Genomic DNA, 18,286 nt, shown 5'->3' on the forward strand with positions numbered 1-18,286 from the left:
CCAGTAAGGGTGCTACTCCTTCTAAAGAGCCAAAATTAACTGATATATTCCTGCAGGACAACGCTAATAGTCGATTTATGCATGGTCCTGCAAAAATTGGCTATGATTACAGCCGATTTCATATCTATGCGGAATCCCCAAAAAGAAAATTGAGCCCAGGACCCCAGAACCAAATGACATAATGTTTTCACATCCGCAATTCCTAACATGCCTCTAAGTTCCGTTTGAGTTCAGTTCTTTCGACCAGAGTCCAGGATGCCCCCTAGAACTGTATCCCGAGATCTCAAAGCTCGTATTCCGGTCCTCTATTACGAGCAGAACTTTACCATCAAAGAAATCTGTGGACTTCTAGGCATCAAAAAGTCTCTCGCATACAAAACGCTCTCGTACTCCTCAACCTATGGAGTTCCCTATAATCCTCATGCTCGCATGGGGGGTCGTCGCCGGATTCTCAACAGAGAAGACGTAAAGTTTGTTGTGTCCCTGATCGAACGCCGCCACTGCATCTATCTCGACGAGATTCAAGAGGAACTCTACCTACATCGCGGCTGTCGCCCCTCCATCCCAACTTTGGTTCGCACACTACGAAGGCTCGACTTCTCTCGAAAATGTGTCTCAATCCGCGCCCTCGAGAGAAATGACATCATGCGTGCTGCCTTCATGAATACCATTGCCGAAGAAGTTCCACGACCTGACATGCTCATGTTTTTAGACGAGGCTGCACGCAATCGAAAGACATCTGGTAGGACACGGGGTTGGGCTTTGGTTGGAAGAAGATGTGTGCAAAGAAGGTTTTTTGTCCGAGGACAGCGGTACTCGATCCTCCCAGTTCTCACCATGGATGGAATCATTACATACGATGTCATTCCAGGCTCCGTCACTTCCGCACGCTTCGTTGAATTTCTCAGGGAGCTGGTCATTCCGCTTACAAACCCATACCCCGGTCCTCGAAGTGTCCTCGTTCTGGACAATTGTAGCATTCATCATTCGGAGGAGGTCCGGGCACTTGTCGAGGACGAAGCCCAGTGCAAGCTTATCTTTTTGCCGCCTTACTCCCCAGATCTGAATCCCATCGAACAAGCTTTTTCGTGTATCAAAGCTTACCTTCGTCGTTCCTGGCAAGACTTTTCTCTCTCCATCATAGATCGTGCTTGTCAACATGTCACGTCAAACATGGCTTGGGGTTTTTTCAAGGCTTCGGGGTATGTGGTCTGAACATTTTGTATAGACCTTAGGTTCAAGTAGTACAATTCGGGGATCTGGTACTGTACAAATACATCAATGGCTGCTACAATAATCACGAAAGTAATCGAGAGGTCAAAGTACAAATTATACGACCATTGAGAAAAGAGAGTGCGATACAGACTGTAAACCTAATGAGAGGGCCATAAACCATTGTCTTCTTCACCATCAAGAATCGGAACCAGACCACGCGGAAGCGGAAGGGTCATCTTCAAGTCCTTTGAATAGAAGTACCAAGTAAAATCGGCATTAGGGTCGACATCGCCTTCCATGGTGCCAGGTCCGAATAGCGTCCAAGATCCGCCTTCGACGTAACGCTTCTCAAACCGCATTTTCTTGTTTGGAGGGGTTTCCTGTAGCTTCTCGGCTGGGCTACCTTCAAGCACTTCATGGCGACGCTTCAAAGCCTGTCCTGGTTCCGCTTTCCACCACAGCGGCGCAGCCTGTTTCAGTCGAAGAACATCTCCAGCAGGAATTCCGAGAGCGCATAAGGCTTTGTCGTCGACGAGATGAAGAATGTCGGGTCCATATCCTTCGCCGGCAAGTGCGTATTCATGGCGAGAAGCGTTCTTCACACCCGCTTCTTTCTCAGCATGGGTAAGGAATCGACCAAGCTGTGAGGGAGATGGCTTGAGGGTATGGTGGTTGTCAGGTTGGTTTTTCTTTGGTGTGCTTGGAAGAGGTGGATTGCCTGGGTGAACAAGAGATGCGATCGAGTTGATGATTCCTGAGAGGGCGGCGAGAGTCGATGTTTCAGACGGGACTTCAGTACCAGTAGACCCGGAGCTTTCGGAGCGTTTTCGAGTGAGCAAGGAGGACTTTCTATTTGCTGGATCGAAGGTTTGAGTGTGTGGCGGATTGTCGATGTCAACACTCTTGTCCTTATCAACCTGAGACGACCGTTGATTAGCGTAGCGTGAATAAAAAAGGATATCAACCAACAAGAGCACGAGCCCACTCTTTCATCATGAATGGGGTGAGTGGAATCGAGACGCCGGTCGCGTCGATATAGGTATAGCCGCCATCGTGGTCGTTTTGATATTTCTTCTCGAGCTTTGCGCGTTCTTTTGCCAGATCATATTCTTCTTTTGAAAGCCCCGGGTTGTCCTGTGATAATCGTGTTAGCAATTCCAAGGACGAGGTTTGACGAAACTCAGCAATACATCGTCATCTCCGTCACAGGCCGCGCCCTCGTCGTCAGAACTCGATCCCCCTTCATTATCACCTGCTTTCTGTCAAAAAAACTATGAGTGTGTTGCCACCATAGATGCCGTAACACATCTTCTACTCACCACTCGTTTAGCCGACTTCTCGATGCTCGGCATTTCAACAAATATGACAACCGGTTTCCCCACCGGTGCAGAAAGGATCGTATTCTTGACTAGGTCTTGGTATTCCTCGTAGTTGACCACATCAGGAGCGTCGCCCTGCCTAGATATTGTAAAGTAGATTAGGAACTGATATTGTAAGGATAGAGTAAACGTACTTGGCCGGATGGACTTGTATCTTGCAAGGGTAGACATTGCGGGCAGTGACTTTGTACTTCTTATCGACATGGTGCTTCTCTAGGATCGCTGTTAGAAGTTCGAGATAGTTGTCTTTTGACTCGGAGAAGTTGTGGTTGAAAGTTTTCGCCTTGATATCCTTAGTTTGTTTCTTGCCTTTGCCGTTGTTGCCAGCTTTGTAGAATGTGAGGCGAGCGACAACGGAAAGTTCGATTTCAGTAGGTTCGGTACCACTATCAGGTGTATCTACCATGATGAGAAACTTGGTAGACGCGACTGAATGGGTGTAAACGAGAACGATGAAGATGGAATACTTGATTCGGGGTCCCAGCCCTCAGCTGAAGCTAATAGGTACAAACAGCCAAAAAAAAATTTGGAATTCCGCATAGATTTGAAATCGGCTGTAAATACATCCATGCGATGATCTTGCCGTGGTGAACGTGGGAACCTACCCATTTCCTCTTGTTTCCGTCTGATACGCGTTCCATACCCTTGTATTTCAATCTATTCCAGCAATAATATCTCTTGAGCGACGAATTCAAGTTTATCAAGTTGACCATGTTGAAAGGGACTCCCAGAAAGAACATGTGCTGGGATAGCGCACACCTCTTCAAACATACTTACCTCAGGCTGAGCATTGAACCAATCGCCACTCTTTCATTGTTTCGATGGGCAAGAACGAGGCCAGGGTATGTTGCACATTTCTAGCCATCAGTCATCGACTAAAGAGTAAAGACGTACGCTTACATGGTCATCACAGAGTAAACAGCCTGAAGGTCTGGCTTTCGTTTGGGATTGAGAAAATGAAGCTTATTGTTATGTGTGTTTGCGGAAATGGCAGCTGCGCTCTTACGTTCTGAGACGCCTATGGAACGGGAAGATGTCTGTGGTTGCGGCGGGTTACGCCAAGACTGCGGTATGTTTCACAGCGCACTAGCTACGACGTTTTTCTCATCCCATTTCAACAGTGGACGAAATTGAATTCCTTTCTTCAATCATACCTTCTTCTTTTCCATCCCGATCACACATCCTCGAGGCATCTCCGTATGTCTAGTTACAATGCGCGTGAAACCTGAACCGCGGGACCTTTCCTCGAGTGTGAGCCCCTCCCATCCTCGGCTGTGTTTACGCATTACTGAAGAAACGTCTAGCAGCAGAAACTCTACCGGGTTCCGATCGCACCCTCGAGCTCCAGCAAGAGCTAGCTATATACCTCAAAGCTCATTCAAGTTGATCCGAGGAACATTATTTGTCCGGGCAACCTAATGCAGCGGTTAAGGTGGAACCTTAAGACGGAAATGGTGAGTTGTTTATTATTCCTTTGAAGTCTGGGTTCAACTGATTAATTCATCTGGTCTTTCAGCGCTCCAGAAGAGACCACCCAACTTCCAGGATCTGATCCTAGCGATGAACTCCATGCCTTCCTAGCTGAGCATCTGAAGCAGACTTCAGCAGTGAACTCAATTGAAGCTGAAGATTTTCTTTCTCCAGTCATACCTCTCCCGATCACATATTGTCAGACCTGACGTATCCCTTGACGGAGACTGTAAGCTTTTCCCTCTACCCCAGTCATGCATAAGATGTTTACTGATTAAACGTAGTAGGAGTAGAAACTCTAGCAGGCTCTGATCCTGTCCTCGCAACTCCATCAAGAGCTAGCTAAATACCTTCATAAATAACTCCATCCCAGACGCCCGATTCGTCCGTGCAACCTGATGTAGTAGTGGTGAAGGCGGAAAGTGAGTGACCATTGCACCCTCAATGTCTGTGTTCAACCGATTGATCAATCTGGTCCTTCAGCTTCAGAAGAAAACGCACGACTACCGGGTTCTGATCCCAACGACGAATTCCATGCACTCCTAGCTGGCTACCTACAGCGGCAAATCAATCGAGGACACCTTGACGTCTCGGTGAAACCTGTACATCAAGAACATCAAAGAATGCCAATCCGCACATACACGATCCACAGCTCATCAAAACACGATCATCGCTGAGTTTCTCGTCCTTCGCCGCCTTCTTCTCCAGCATCAGATCTGTTCCCCGACAACATCTATGGCGATCGCTCACGGTCCACAACATTAGCAACAGGTTTTGCGGGTGAAACGTGACATAAGCAAGTTCAAGGCTAGACGGATTTCGGTACCCCAGAATCTCAACTTCGTGGGCCTGGGCCCTGGTCAACACCTAAAACGGGAATTTTCGTCTGAGTGAGATCACAAGTCAGACAGCAAGCTAACCCGGCCTACACGGAATTCAAGGGCATCAAGGCTTGGGGTCAGGGGGCTGAGGACGACGCAGATGGATTTGTTGTGGTTTCTGTTCGCACGGGTGGAATGCGATGCTTATGCTCTTGACACCTGCTTATGGGGAATGCGAAATCGGACTGGGGAGGTTTGGCCGAGCATTGGTATGTATCTTTTGGTTCATTCCGTAATGCTTACATTAGAGAAGTGTACAGGGACACAAATGAAGAGAATCAGGACGGAAAAAAATTGATGCCTTGTTCAAGGATACTTATCCGAAAGATCTCTTCACTTGCCCTGTGCCCTTTGAAACAGCCAAAGAACCCTTTTTGACGTCTGGTCCAACATTTTGTAAAGTACAGACATGGATAGCACCCTTCTGTATTGGCGATTAGAATTCTGAATATTCAACCTTTCGGTTGCCGACGAAAGAGGTGACGATGAAGTGCTGTTGTTACTACCTCAGGTTGAATTAAAATCGTGGTTTCCCCGTTTTCGTGTTCCTGCATGAGACCGAATCGATAGGATCCCAAAACGTCGTCCTTCTTTGTTGCCCCCATGTCTGCCCAAACACTTGTCGTTGTCAGAAGATCGAATTTCGAAGGAGGGTCCGTCGGAGAGTATCCTCTTGTTATGGACAGGCGAGACGTGACGATGTCCTGTCTAATTTGCAAGGACAGTGAATGGGCCTTGGCAAATAAGGAATGCAGCCCCGGGACTGCCTCCTCAACGACTCGTTTGAAAACATGCCGCGATTCAGGCATGAGATATGCCTCGTTGAGCGCGAATTCGATATACGCGCAACATTTTGTCACAGAGTCCCCAAAAAGGTCAGGACCAAGAATAGCAGCGGGTGACGCCGCGGCCGACGTAATTGCTCGCCATCGCTGAGCAACGTTCCATGATTCTGTGATAGAGTCAATGGTGTGAGAACATTGATTAGGGGTCGCGAAGATAATTTACCTCGTTGACGCACTGTATCCCATACATTCTCCAGCATTCCCGAACTTTCAAAAGCATTGCCAACAACGTGACAATCGAAGAGAGCATTAAAGATCAAATTGACAAATTTTCCATGGAGCAGGGCGTCCAGCAAGAATCCTCGTGTTTCGTCCGTGTGCCTTTCGGTCTGGAGCCAAATAAACAGTGGTGACTCTTTTTTGCCTGAGGGTCGAGCTACTACCGCTTTTTGATGTTGTTTAAAACTAGGCGCCCTCAGCCTAATTTGACTTTGCTTAATTACTTGTACCGCTCCCTCGAGGATAGTCATGATAAGGTTATCAAGGGAGTCATTGAGGCCAAAGACCTCTTGTTTCACGCGTGCCTCGGAGGCGAAATTGAGAGTGTCGTTGAAGGGATCAAGACTGGGGATGGCTGGAAGGTCTGTCGACGTATCCGTAGGGTGCCGCCGAGACAACACGGTCCTCAGGTTTATTATGAGTGGCTGTACCTCTGCATGCCACTGTTCCGAAGGCCATTGAGCTTTTGAGGCGTGTTCTAGTGAATCCAAAAGGGTGTGAACGTTCGTAGTGGACAAATTTGTCAAGGGAGCATCATCGCCTGTGGCTTGTCTGACGCTTGAATGTCTAGTGACGGTTTGAAGGAAAGCCGACGAATCACTTACAGCTCCTCTGCAACATGGCTGACGATCTGAATTGGTTCGGTCTCTTCTCGCTTCCTGCTGGAACAAACAAAAAAGAAATCAGCGAAGTGACAACTCAACCAAGTATGTTGAAAAGGAAGGCAGCGTACCGCTTACGGGCGACCTGCTGGAGAGGTTGGGATGTATCTGGTTAACTCTCAAAATTAAGGGTTCACCAGAGTAACCCACCTGTTACATACCTGATGATGAAATAATGTCTTCCTCATCCTTTTGAGATGGGTATTCCTGCGTAGCATTCTTCTTTTCATCTTTGTCGACAATTTTTCGTGTTGAACGGCGGCCTGATGGCTTTCCGGCACGCCCTCGCGTATTTGAACGGGAGCTCTTCTCACCATTGCTTGTCTTCGGGTTGTCGTGACGTTGTATTACCATTGTTCCGGTTGGGGATTATCGATTCTCTGGAGGAGAGACGCAGACAATGACTAATCTTTCAAATTGGGCAATTGCCGCTCATGTTGGCTTACCGATCATTGTGCTGGGTATTTATCTGCCAGTTATCTGCCCGGCAAAGCCCGGAATTTTGTAATTTACATGTTTCTCAATGGATACAGTACCTCTGTTGCTAGAATTAGGCATGTGCATATTAAAAGTTGTAAGCTATAATTTACTTTCAGAAAGCTGAAAGTTTTATGGGGCCAATGCAGAGAATTCGAGGCCAGAGTTATCTGCCACCCCCAAAAGTTATCTGCCATTAGTCACGTGCACGTGACGACAACGCTGGACCAGAATCCCCGAAAGCCGTCGTTGACGGCACACAAACATTTCTTGACATAAAAAAAATTCTGAAGCTCAGAGAGATGTCATATCTGTTAACAAGGTTCTAGACAGATATGTTGAAAGAATCCAGTGATATTGGTTATGTTGTGCTGCCACCCTGTGCGCGAAGCGCGCAACGAGAAATTTGGCTAGCTCCGAGCAGCTTTACCTCTAAAAGCATTCAGGCCATGTTTGTAAAAAAAATCTGGACACAATGTGATGTTGAGAATATTTGAGCAAATTCTTTCTATTTTATTTCTTTTCTTTGTTTGGCTTTCTTTTGATACCCAGTACATTGAGCGCAAAACCCTCATGTTCGATAGACGAGAAGAAACTGGAAAAGCCCCATGCAGTTCGATCACCAACTTCGCGGTAACTATTTTTTGTACAGATAGATTCTCATTTATGTACATGAATGAACGTTACATTTCGAGCTCGGTAAAACCACAAGCGTAGCAACGGAGATACCCAAGTGTTGGAGTAGAGTCAAGGATTTTAACCGTTTTGTGGGAGTTGATTGATCTGTTCGCAGGGATAACGGAGGTTTTCATTCTTTCAAAGGCCGCGTGAGTATCGCTGAGATGCGGACTTGAAGAGGATATCGGAGAAACGGGGTTGTAAATCCCCTTGCCAACTGCTTTCCGCCGATTCGTATGTTGAGAAGAAAGTGAAGATTCAGAGGTTCGTTCTGCAGCGAGGATCCGCCTATCAGGTTGGGAGATGGTAATTTGAATTTCGAATGGATTGTATGTGCATTGTGGTGTACTTGAATAACTGGTGCACCCCCTGCACCCAAGAGATCATGACGGTTTAGCCTATGGTTTCTGTGAGAGACCCAGTCCAAAGAAAGCGATTTTTGGCGGCGAAAAGGCGGTGGTGATGTTTTAAAGATCGGGAATGGAGTGCACCCGAGAGAGAAGAAGGCAAAAGGTGTTGTGTAGATCAGATCCGACGATAACGAGGGGCTGCGGAGTGGCGTGATGGTGAAGGAGAGAGAGGGCGGCAAAACGGCATTGTAAACAAACAGGGAGTAGACAAAGAGCAGACTTGAACCTCTCTTGGATAACAACTTGGTCTTCATCGCGGTCATATTCCCTCGTCCAAGTCCAGTCATCCTCCTATCATCCTTCGTTCAGAAAAACCCCAATAATGGGCAGAAGAAAGATCGCAATTCAGCCTATTGTAGTCAGTCCACCATATTCGCGTAACCACCTTCCTCTTCAACTAACCTCCGAATTATACTTAGAACGAACGCAATCGTTCTGTCACCTTTTTAAAGGTACGGTCGCTGCACGGCCCCTGCCTTGACTTTTTTTGTCTATTTTTGTGCTCATGGGCTTGGCATCCGACTTTTTATTCTTATCGCCATCGAACCTGCCTCTCTCCTCGCTCTGCCTTCAATAGCGCAAGAATGGGCTCTTCAAGAAGGCATACGAGCTTGGTGTCCTATGTTCAGTCGATGTCGCCGTCATCATCTTTGGTGGGTTTCGTCGTTCCCGATGCCAAGTACTCCAAGTTTACATTGTTCTATTTTTGTCGTCAGAAGAACGCCCAGGTCATCATCTGAAGCTCTACCAGTACTGCTCGTCAGATATCCACAATGTTGTGCAACGACAACTTCGAGTAAGCATCTGTACCACAGTATACTTTTATGCTCCTGTTGATGTCCAACCCAAGCATGATGGCGAGAAGGACACCCAAGGCCCCCACAACTTTTCAGGTAATATGCTAGCCAAGATGGACGATATTGGCGAAGGGGACGACGATGACGACGACGAGGACGTACCTGTGCGGCCCAAGCGTAGGAACGATGGAAAGTTGAAGCCTCCGGGCGGCATGAGCCTTGACACTAGCGATGTAAGTGCTTACTCGTTGCCACCGCTCTCCCTCCATTCATGGCGTATCCCAGCTTGATTATATTTCTCGCCCAATGTCTGTTCCACAGCCCCCAATTCCCATGGCATCATCCCACCCCATCTCCAACGATCGCATCTCTGGCTCACACAAGCGACCCAAATTGGACAGAGGCGCTGCTATTCCCCAGAGTCGGTCCCCTCCAGACGAATACAGCTACCACCCAAGCCCCATTTCCTTCAGCCGAGGCCAACAGCCGGGAGGGTACAGCCAGCACGGGCCGCGCGGATCCTCACACCACCAGCATCACCCAACGTCAAGCTCACAATACGCACCCTTCTTCCCTGGGTCGGGCCATACCCCTCCCCCACCTTCGTTCATCCCGCTCCAGTCCGACTTCAATCCACCCCCGCGCTCTGCTACTCGTTCATCGGGTTTTGGACCCCCACCTCCGCCAAAGAGCGCCAGTAGCTCTATTTCTTCCAGTCATGATAGTGGAATGTACACCCACCACCAATTGCGCCACGGTCCTCCCAGTGGCGGGGGTAGTGGTGGTGGTGGAGGCGGACAAAGCGATCTTTTCGCTGCTTTTATCGACGGGAATGAACGTTCGGGCGGTGGGGGACCAAACACTGGTGGAGCGGGATTGGACTGGCCTGTCCACGGACCAGGTTCGAATGCACCTAATCCAGGTTAGCATTCCCCTTCTCTTGGCTATTAGTTTCTGACGAATCGAATAGTACCCAATCCGCCTCCCTCATCTTCATCTACACCCTCAGTTGGAGCCAACGAGTCGGGAAACGGGGGAAGCAACTGGCTTGACTTCCTCTCTGGCAATAACCCTACTACTCCATCTGGCCACCCCGGCAACACGGGCACGTCCTGGGAGCGCGGAGATCGCGTTTCTGGTGGTGGTGTCACAGGCATCCCGGAGATATTTGGTGGAGGGGGAGATGGGAGGCGGGGACCGTCCCCGCTCGTGGTGTCCATTAGTGGTGGAGGGAAGAGGGGCGACGGGGGCGTGGGGATATTGAACTCTCCCGTTAGTCAGGGGGGAATTGGCAAAGAGAAAGGGTAAGGATTGTTGAACAATCCAAGGTCAAAGCTATCGACATGGACATTTTATTACTAGGATGGACTTGTAGCCTTTTATAAGTTATCTATTGTGGAGTCCCTTTAAATTTCTTCTGCCCGCTATTAGACTCTTATTTACTATGTACTGTCCCTTTCGAAATAGTTGGGGGATGGAACGGCCTTGGACGCGTTGGCGAAATTAGATCAATTGAATTGGCTAAAAATATGTGAGTGGGGAAGGATGAGTTCCCCGCGGTGTAGAAATTAGGCGTAAAGACTTCAAGGTGAATGGTTGCGCTGTAGCCATAATTTGTCCACAAGTAGCGAATGTAATCGTGAAGCTACGGAAACATATACTTCCAGCTAAAGAATTTTGAGCAATGTACGGAGTCCACGCCTGTTGCAATTCGAGTAGCGACTCGGAAGCCCAAAGCAACTCCTCAAGCCATCGATGGTAAGCCGTCAACACAGGGAGATGGCGTCATTGAGTTCCAGGGCATGGCAAGAAGAAGAATGATTGCCAAGAGACTGACTCTCTTCTTCACGCCCATCATCTCGCGGGTAATGCTCGTCGATTCGGGGGCCGTGAATCCTCTTCCGTATAGCGTGGTGATAACGCTAATCTGGAGGGAGTCTTAGCTAGGACTTGGCATCCAGATGCGTATACCTTTGTCCCGGAAGTTTGAACTCGTTACTCGGTGTTTCACAGAATTGGGGTTGGGGCATTAGATCACATTGTAGGGGTGTATCCATATCTATGACCGGGTTGAGATCAAAGAGGTGTACAGTATTATCATCATTGGGACATACAGCTCGAAGAATTTGGGGGCTTGTTGAACGGTACGGAGTTCCAGTCGACTGGAGATGCCATATGCTTATCAGAAGACTGACATGAGCCCGAGTCGAAGTCAGTGAGACGTACCCTCGGTGCTTATCCAGAGAATCGAGGTTTCGGTTTGGTAAATGCCCACAAAAGTAAGGACTCGGAGTGTAACCTTATCTGTGATAAGTCAAAGGGCATCCTCGCGAGCTCGGTGCTTGAAGCAAAGAATTGGAACATCAGTTTCACCCACGCTGGACGAGTGCGTTCTCCCTTATCTGTGATGGTTCCGAGTGGAGGTCAACATCAGCTTCAAGAGGAGTTGAAAACCTCGCTTTGGTAAAAGACACGGGAGTGAATCCCTTATCTAGGATGGCTCCCGAGTCGAGGTCGAAGCCAATGAGGCATCAACACCCTTTTCTTCGAATTCGGTGCGCAAGAATTCAAGAATTGGGGCATGGGTTTGATAAAAGACACAAGAGGTCATGGATTTGACAGCAAACACAAGAGGTAAACTCTTTTATCCCAGTCTGTAGTCCGAGTCCCGGTCGACGCAGCCTTGAGGAGATACCGCGATATGTGATAGGAGTTCTTGACCCTGTATTTGTGCGTTTCGGTCAGACGTTGGGATTCGGGAAAACACAGATATGCACGTATACGATAGTTGTGATTGGTGGGTATGTAAGTAGCAGTGCCAGTCAATGCTCGAGGTGCTGTAATGGCAAGTCGGACTTCCATTGAGGGAAGAACGGCCACGAAGGGAATTCCGAGTTCAATTTGAAGTCATCGATAAAATATCCTCGTCTCTGGGCCTCCGTCAGTGTTGTTGGAGGAAGTATAGAGCGGCGTTGTTTCATGAGTGGTGTAGCTCGAATGTTGGGTTGTAGAGATAGGATTTTACAAGTGTTTTATGTATAGTCGTTGATAATGAGAATGGGGGAGCGTGGTACATAAATCTCGGTCTCACCATTGCCCATACCACTCTCGACATTCCTTTTCACGCATGCGTTGCGCACCACATATCTATAGTATTTGCTCTTCGACTGAAATGGGGCACTCTTAAACTTTCTTGTGTGAACGAGCTAAGCTAGTGTCCCTCCACGGGCAGCCGACTTCACCGTTGCTCTTAGGGAGCTGCTGTCTCCAAAATGCTGGCAGTTCGTTGCGTAGGTCAATCCTTCTCATATAAATGTCATCCCATTCTCTAACGATCCACTTCCTTAGATAACGCCAACACCCGACCATTTCATCCCCTCCGCACCCTCGTCCCCACCATATCTCCTGGATTGTCACTACCGCAACCGCCATCGGCCATCCAGCTTTGACAGATCCATTTCGAACCGGACGAGGGTCAGACTCCGCCAATGCGTCCGTCGTTGGTGCATCTCCAAGACTTGACAAGCCCTCTGATAGAATCAGTGGATGATCATGAAAGCAAGGTTTACGACATAAAAAATAAAAAAGGAAAAGCCGGGTACGACTGAACGACTGGACCATTTGAATCCAGGGGACTGACGTATCGTTATAGTGTTCTTCGTGCCCAGCGAGGATGCTCATCAGCTTGAATATGTTGCTCAAAGTGACAAGAGCCTGGACTTGATCTCGGGCTCATCTTCTCTTCTTCCGGGGTCTAAACCTTTTTCCACTTCAACTTCCTGGGTCAGCGGGCCAGGCGAGGTCGACGTTTGCATATCTGATCACCGACCCACGGTGCTGGCTACAAGCTCAAGGATCGTCTTCCTTATCGAGGGACGTCAGACTTCAACGAATCTATATCAACGACTCGTGCATACAACGACCTCCGTAAGTATGACCATCCCCCATAGCCTCCTTCGCGCTCTCTTTCTGTCTACTTACACAGATCAATCTCGATAATAGGTCTTGCTGCATTCACGGTTTCGTCGCGAACAAATCCGACCTAAAGGAACTAGAACACATCGCTGGGTCTACGTACATCGGCGCGTTCGGAGAATCCTGACAGATAGTTGTTACATAGGCTCCCTCGCCTCTCGGAGCCAAAGGGCGACGACACATGCCCTTTCATTCGACTCTTCCTATACGAGGTTGGATGCCACGGTTGGGGAATCCACTCCCTTGCAAGTCAACGTGACCACCCCAACCTGGAGGGAATGAGGCTGTCGTTTAGGATTACCTAGGAGGCGATGCAGGATCATGAGGTGCATAGGGTAAAGGACAGTGCGTTGTTCGTATGAGCGAGTTATAGCCCCTCTGAAAAGTGGATATACCAATCCACCTCCGTCACCTTCCTCCTCTAAGCCGCCGATTTACCCTCCTCTTCTCACACATATTCGCACCTTCTCTCTGTGCTGCGAGATCTCCTAGACAACTCCTACCTCTACCCCACCCTCTGCTCCATGACACGGACGTAGGTCGCATATACACTGCTTTCAATCACTTTTGGTCAAACATGCCGTACGGCCGTAAATCCTACCGCTGTATCCTGCATTGCCGACTCTTGACATCATCAATGCCAGAACCGTCACGTTTGTATCCTTTGGCCTGAAATGCCTCAGACAAAGGAAGGCGTGTATATATTACCTCGCACATTGTTGTAAAAAGTATCAGTAAGAGCAAGCCGCACTGTTTAACGAGTGTCCGTTGAACGTTGATGTTCTAGGAGATAATGAAATTATGATTCTCATTGTTTCTGTATGATTTGGGTACATATCAGTCCGTCAAGCTATGGAGCCAACCTGAGGAGCATCATGATTATACGTTATTGCCCCAACGCAAGTAACATATCCAAATGTCCTGGCTTTGCCACGGGTTGATGCCTGTCCAAATTTTCGACTCAAACCCAATCTGCTGAACAAGCAGAAGGCAGATGTCAGCAACCATCGTCGGCCGCGTCTAATCCAAACTTACGAGAGCCCAATCAGTGATGGATACATCTGTATAGGCGATGTTGTGGTAGCCCCTGGCGACGACGAGCTGCGGATGGATACGCAAGACGGAGATTCTACGTCGTGTGAACGCTGAGTCCAGGAACAACGATTGCTCGTATTTCGGGCAGAGATCGGGGCCACTTGACAACAGCGATTTTGCAAGTTGGAGGGCACATAGGCAGGTCGCATGATATCTCTGTTGGTGAAAGAAACAGACGGTCGTCTTTTTCGCATAGCCACACCCAAAACAAGCAGCCTTTCCACGCCCACGCATCTTCCTCTCAACTTCCATCTCATCGTCTACAATGTGTACCCTACCCAGTGACCCTTTCGTCGAATCGTTCTACAGTCTGAAAAAATCATTCACAAGATTACTCTCTCCAGTACCTGAATCCGCGGGTGGCACTAGTATCAATATAGCTCGCCCCAGCTCTGCCCCGCCTATCTTGATAACTCCAGCTTTGACCATCCGCGCGGCAAACATGGCCATGCCAGTCACCAGTAAAATACTTTTTCGTCTTCCTGCCCCAAAGTGAACGTTGATTGCTCATCAAATCAAACTTGCAGATGATCCGTTTGAAGTCCCTGGGGAAGGAGAGGTTGAGTGCCCACAGCAGGTTTTACCTACCTCCACTGGTATGTGTTAACCCCAAACCACTGTCAATTGCTTCTGTTCTGAATGTAGGCCTGCTGTTAGTGGGTACGGAAATGACTGTTGCCTGTGAGATACCCCTCAGTCTGTTTGCCATAATGTTGATGCTGACCTTTATCAATTCCAATCACAGTTGATCAGGTTGAGAGCCCTGTGCAAGGAGCTGTTGATACTTCTTCTCCTGGTCCATTTTTGCTCCAAATCTCTATATTCCATCTCTGATAACTCTGTATAGATCCTCCAAGTTCTGACTTGCCCATCTCTCTACCTACTCCTTCTGCTCTGAATGCAGAAGTGATGCCTGCCAGTCAGTACTTGTAAATATAGCTCAGTCTTGCTCAAATCTAATAGACCATACAGAATTCTCAACAAACTTACAAGCTGATATTATAAACAACTTTTCAGCTGAAAATATGATCACAGGGGATAACTATGGTTTGTTGCATTTGGATGATTACATTTTATTACTTTCACTTATATTCTAATAGGTACCATCAATCAAGGTAAGGAGTCAGAAAAGCATTATATTCATCTTAATGACATATGTGGTTGGTAGGTGTGGACCCAAGTATTCAAATCACACTTAAAATGATTAGGGATGAACAACTGGGTATTATTGCAGGTTCTTTTTTCAGATGAACCATTAACTTGATTTTTTTTATTAGTGGAGAAGATTTATAAGTGGCTTTCTCCACCTAAGGAGTCTCTCAACTACAATGCTGCATATGAAATTTGGAAGAGTCAACTAGACACCTGTCAATGGTTTCTCAAAGGAAGTACATTTCTTGGGTGGGTTAAACAGCCTGGCTTTCTCTGGATCAGAGGAAAAGGTAACTCATCTGTCAAAATCTGTAAATTTATATGATATTGACAACCTATCTAGCTGGCTCTGGTAAAACCATTTTAAGGTTGAGAATTCCAGCATTTTTATTGGACTGAATTGAAAATTATTTTTACAGCTCAGCAATAATCCACAATGTTCTTCAAAGATTCAATTCTGCTACTGCATATTTCTTTTTTGATGGAAGAGACTCACAGAAGGATTTCCAGCTGCATGATAAGCTGATGTGATCACTCATCTGGCAATTCAGTCTCAAATGTGAGGGTAGTGTACCTAAAGTCTTGGTGGATCTTTATGCTCGCTGTGGCAATGGCCATCAGGAGCCAACTCTGGATGATCTTCAGAATACTCTTGAAAGAATTCTTGGTGGCTTTAGCTCAACATTCATCATTCTGGATGCTCTTGATGAATGTACTGAAAGAGAAAAGCTTCTTAACTGGATTCAGTCTGTTATCCTGGAGAAAGAGATGAATCTTGGGCCCCATATAATAGTTACTAGTCGCCCAGAGCAGGAGATTGAGGACAAGCTCAAGTCTTATCATTATCTTGACTTGGTTGAGGAATCTGAGAATTGTGATCTTGGAGTCTATCTTGACTATCAGCTTCAGAATGACTCTGACTTACAAAAGTGGAATTCTGAGACTCAAGACCAAATAAAGTTGACATTAATGGAACAAGCAGATGGAATGTATGTTTATTATCAACATTTAAATAACAGGATAATTACTGACATCAATTTTAGGTTTCGCTGGGTTGCATTACAGTTAAATGAGTTCAAAAAGTGCTGAACCAAGACTGATCTAAAAAAACAGCTAGCTGATCTACCTCAGGGTTTGGATGAAACCTATGATCAAATCTTGTTGGGGATCAATGAAAAAGATCATGGTTATGCAAAAATATTTTTACAGTGGCTATCTTTTGCTATTTGTCCACTAACACTGGAAGAGCTGGCTACAACTGTTGCTGTTGATCTTTGTGCTGAGAATGGACCAGAGTATAAATCTGATAATGAACTTCAAGATATTGAGGATGTCTTGAAAATATGTTCTGGGTTTATTATGAAATCAGATGGTATGGTTTGGAATAATACCAGATTGAAATGAGTACTGACTATTGAATAGGTGTTATCAAGCTTTCCCACTTTTCTGTCAAAGAATATCTGATATCTCAATATATTCAAAATCATGAAGTGACACATATCAGAGACTTCAGCTTCAATGAAGAGCTATCACACTCTGTCATATCTCAAATTTGTTTGGCATATCTTTTGCAATTCAATACATCTGAGCCACCTGATAGAAAGCTGGTAGTGTCCTCTCCTCTTGCAAAGTATGCTGCAAAACACTGGATTTCACATACACATTCTAGTGGAAAAAATGGATCTCAGTCATCTGTAACATTTGCATTGATGATGAAGCTTTTCACAAATGAGAATGCTGCTTTTTGCAACTGGGTTCAACTTTGCAATGGAAATTATGCCTTTTCCTCTGGGTGACTGAGAGCTCAGATTGGTAAACCACTCTATTATGCATCATGGGCCGGACTGACTGAGGCATCATGCAAGCTGCTCGAAATGGGAGCAGATGTGAATGCAGAGGTAGGAATGCATGGAAATGCACTCCAGGTGGCATCAAGTGGAGGCCATGAGGCTATTGTAAAGCTGCTGATAGAGAATGGGGCAGAGGTAAATGCACAGGGAGGAGAGTATGAAAATGCACTCTATGAAGCATCAACTCAAGGCCGTGAGGCCATTGCAAAGCTGTTGATAGAGAAGGGGACAGATGTAAATGCACAGGGAGGAGAGTATGGAAATGCACTCCAGACGGCATTAATTGGAGGCCATGAGGCCATTGCAAAGCTGCTGATAGAGAAGGGGGCAGATGTAAATGCACAGGAAGGATTTTATGGAAATCCACTCCAGGCAGCATCACTTGTAGGCTATAAGGTCTTTGCAAAGCTGTTGATAGAGAAGGGGGCAGATGTAAATGCACAGGGAGGCAAGTATGAAAATGCACTCCAGGCAGCATCATATGGAGGCCATGAGGCCATTGCAAAGCTGTTGATGGAGAAGGGGGCAGATGTAGATGCACAGGGAGGAGTGTATGGAAGTGCACTCCAGGCAGCATCTAAGCAAGGCCATGAGGCCATTGCAAAGCTGCTGATAGAGAAGGGAGCAGATGTAAATGCACAGGGAGGAGAGTATGGAAATGCACTCCAGGCAGCATCAATTGCAGGCCATGACGCCATTGCAAAGCTGCTGATAGAGAAGGGGGCAGATGTAAATGCACAGGGAGGATTTTATGGAAATGCACTTCATGCAGCATCACACAAAGGCCACAAGGCCATTGTGAAGCTTTTGATAGAGAAGGGGGCAGATGTAAATGCACAAGGATGATTTCATGGAAGTGCACTCCAGGCAGCATCAATTGCAGGCCATGAGGCCATTGCAAAGTTGTTGATGGAGAAGGGGGCAGAGGTCAATATAATGGCCCTGTCAGATGCACCCTGGGCATCAGATAGTGATGATTCATTGGAAATTTTCTTAGATGATGAAACAAATATCTAGGATGCAGAAACCTTTCTCTACAAACATCAAGGTATAAGTATTATTGGTTATTATTGGTATGTTTAGTATAAAACAACATTGAGATCAAGTTTCATAACTTGAATGGCAAAGTATGACATTTTGAGATCTGGTATTGATATCTATGTAGTTAGAGAATGATATAA

The 18,286-nt window shown here is 46.9% G+C and overlaps 4 protein-coding genes across 4 annotated transcripts; 2 read left to right on the forward strand and 2 right to left on the reverse strand.

Annotated features, from left to right (window-relative positions):
* Positions 1–255: 255 nt before the first annotated feature.
* On the forward strand, positions 256–899 carry LACBIDRAFT_294716 (uncharacterized protein; the record flags this gene model as incomplete). Its single annotated transcript, XM_001883208.1, has 2 exons — positions 256–791; positions 872–899. The coding sequence occupies 2 exons, from the start codon at positions 256–258 to the stop codon at positions 897–899; spliced, it is 564 nt and encodes a 187-aa protein (XP_001883243.1).
* A 474-nt stretch (positions 900–1,373) lies between these two features.
* On the reverse strand, positions 1,374–3,880 carry LACBIDRAFT_329123 (uncharacterized protein; the record flags this gene model as incomplete). The annotated part of the gene is made up of 8 exons (XM_001883303.1): positions 1,374–2,132; positions 2,185–2,349; positions 2,535–2,673; positions 2,729–3,060; positions 3,200–3,251; positions 3,372–3,377; positions 3,495–3,658; positions 3,749–3,880. The coding sequence occupies 8 exons, from the start codon at positions 3,878–3,880 to the stop codon at positions 1,374–1,376; spliced, it is 1,749 nt and encodes a 582-aa protein (XP_001883338.1).
* A 1,280-nt stretch (positions 3,881–5,160) lies between these two features.
* Positions 5,161–7,025, reverse strand: LACBIDRAFT_294717 (uncharacterized protein; the record flags this gene model as incomplete). The annotated part of the gene is made up of 5 exons (XM_001883304.1): positions 5,161–5,897; positions 5,954–6,576; positions 6,615–6,671; positions 6,750–6,759; positions 6,833–7,025. 5 exons carry the CDS (start codon positions 7,023–7,025, stop codon positions 5,398–5,400), a joined length of 1,383 nt encoding a protein of 460 aa, XP_001883339.1. The 3' UTR covers positions 5,161–5,397.
* A 1,533-nt stretch (positions 7,026–8,558) lies between these two features.
* On the forward strand, positions 8,559–10,433 carry LbRLM1 (MADS-box transcription factor; the record flags this gene model as incomplete). The annotated part of the gene is made up of 5 exons (XM_001883209.1): positions 8,559–8,594; positions 8,656–8,688; positions 8,814–9,266; positions 9,319–9,955; positions 10,004–10,433. The coding sequence occupies 5 exons, from the start codon at positions 8,559–8,561 to the stop codon at positions 10,339–10,341; spliced, it is 1,497 nt and encodes a 498-aa protein (XP_001883244.1). The 3' UTR covers positions 10,342–10,433.
* Between the last annotated feature and the right edge of the window lie 7,853 nt (positions 10,434–18,286).

The sequence above is a fragment of the Laccaria bicolor genome, genomic scaffold (assembly GCF_000143565.1).
Source record: "Laccaria bicolor S238N-H82 LACBIscaffold_20 genomic scaffold, whole genome shotgun sequence".
Classification (NCBI taxonomy): Eukaryota; Fungi; Basidiomycota; class Agaricomycetes; order Agaricales; family Hydnangiaceae; genus Laccaria; species Laccaria bicolor.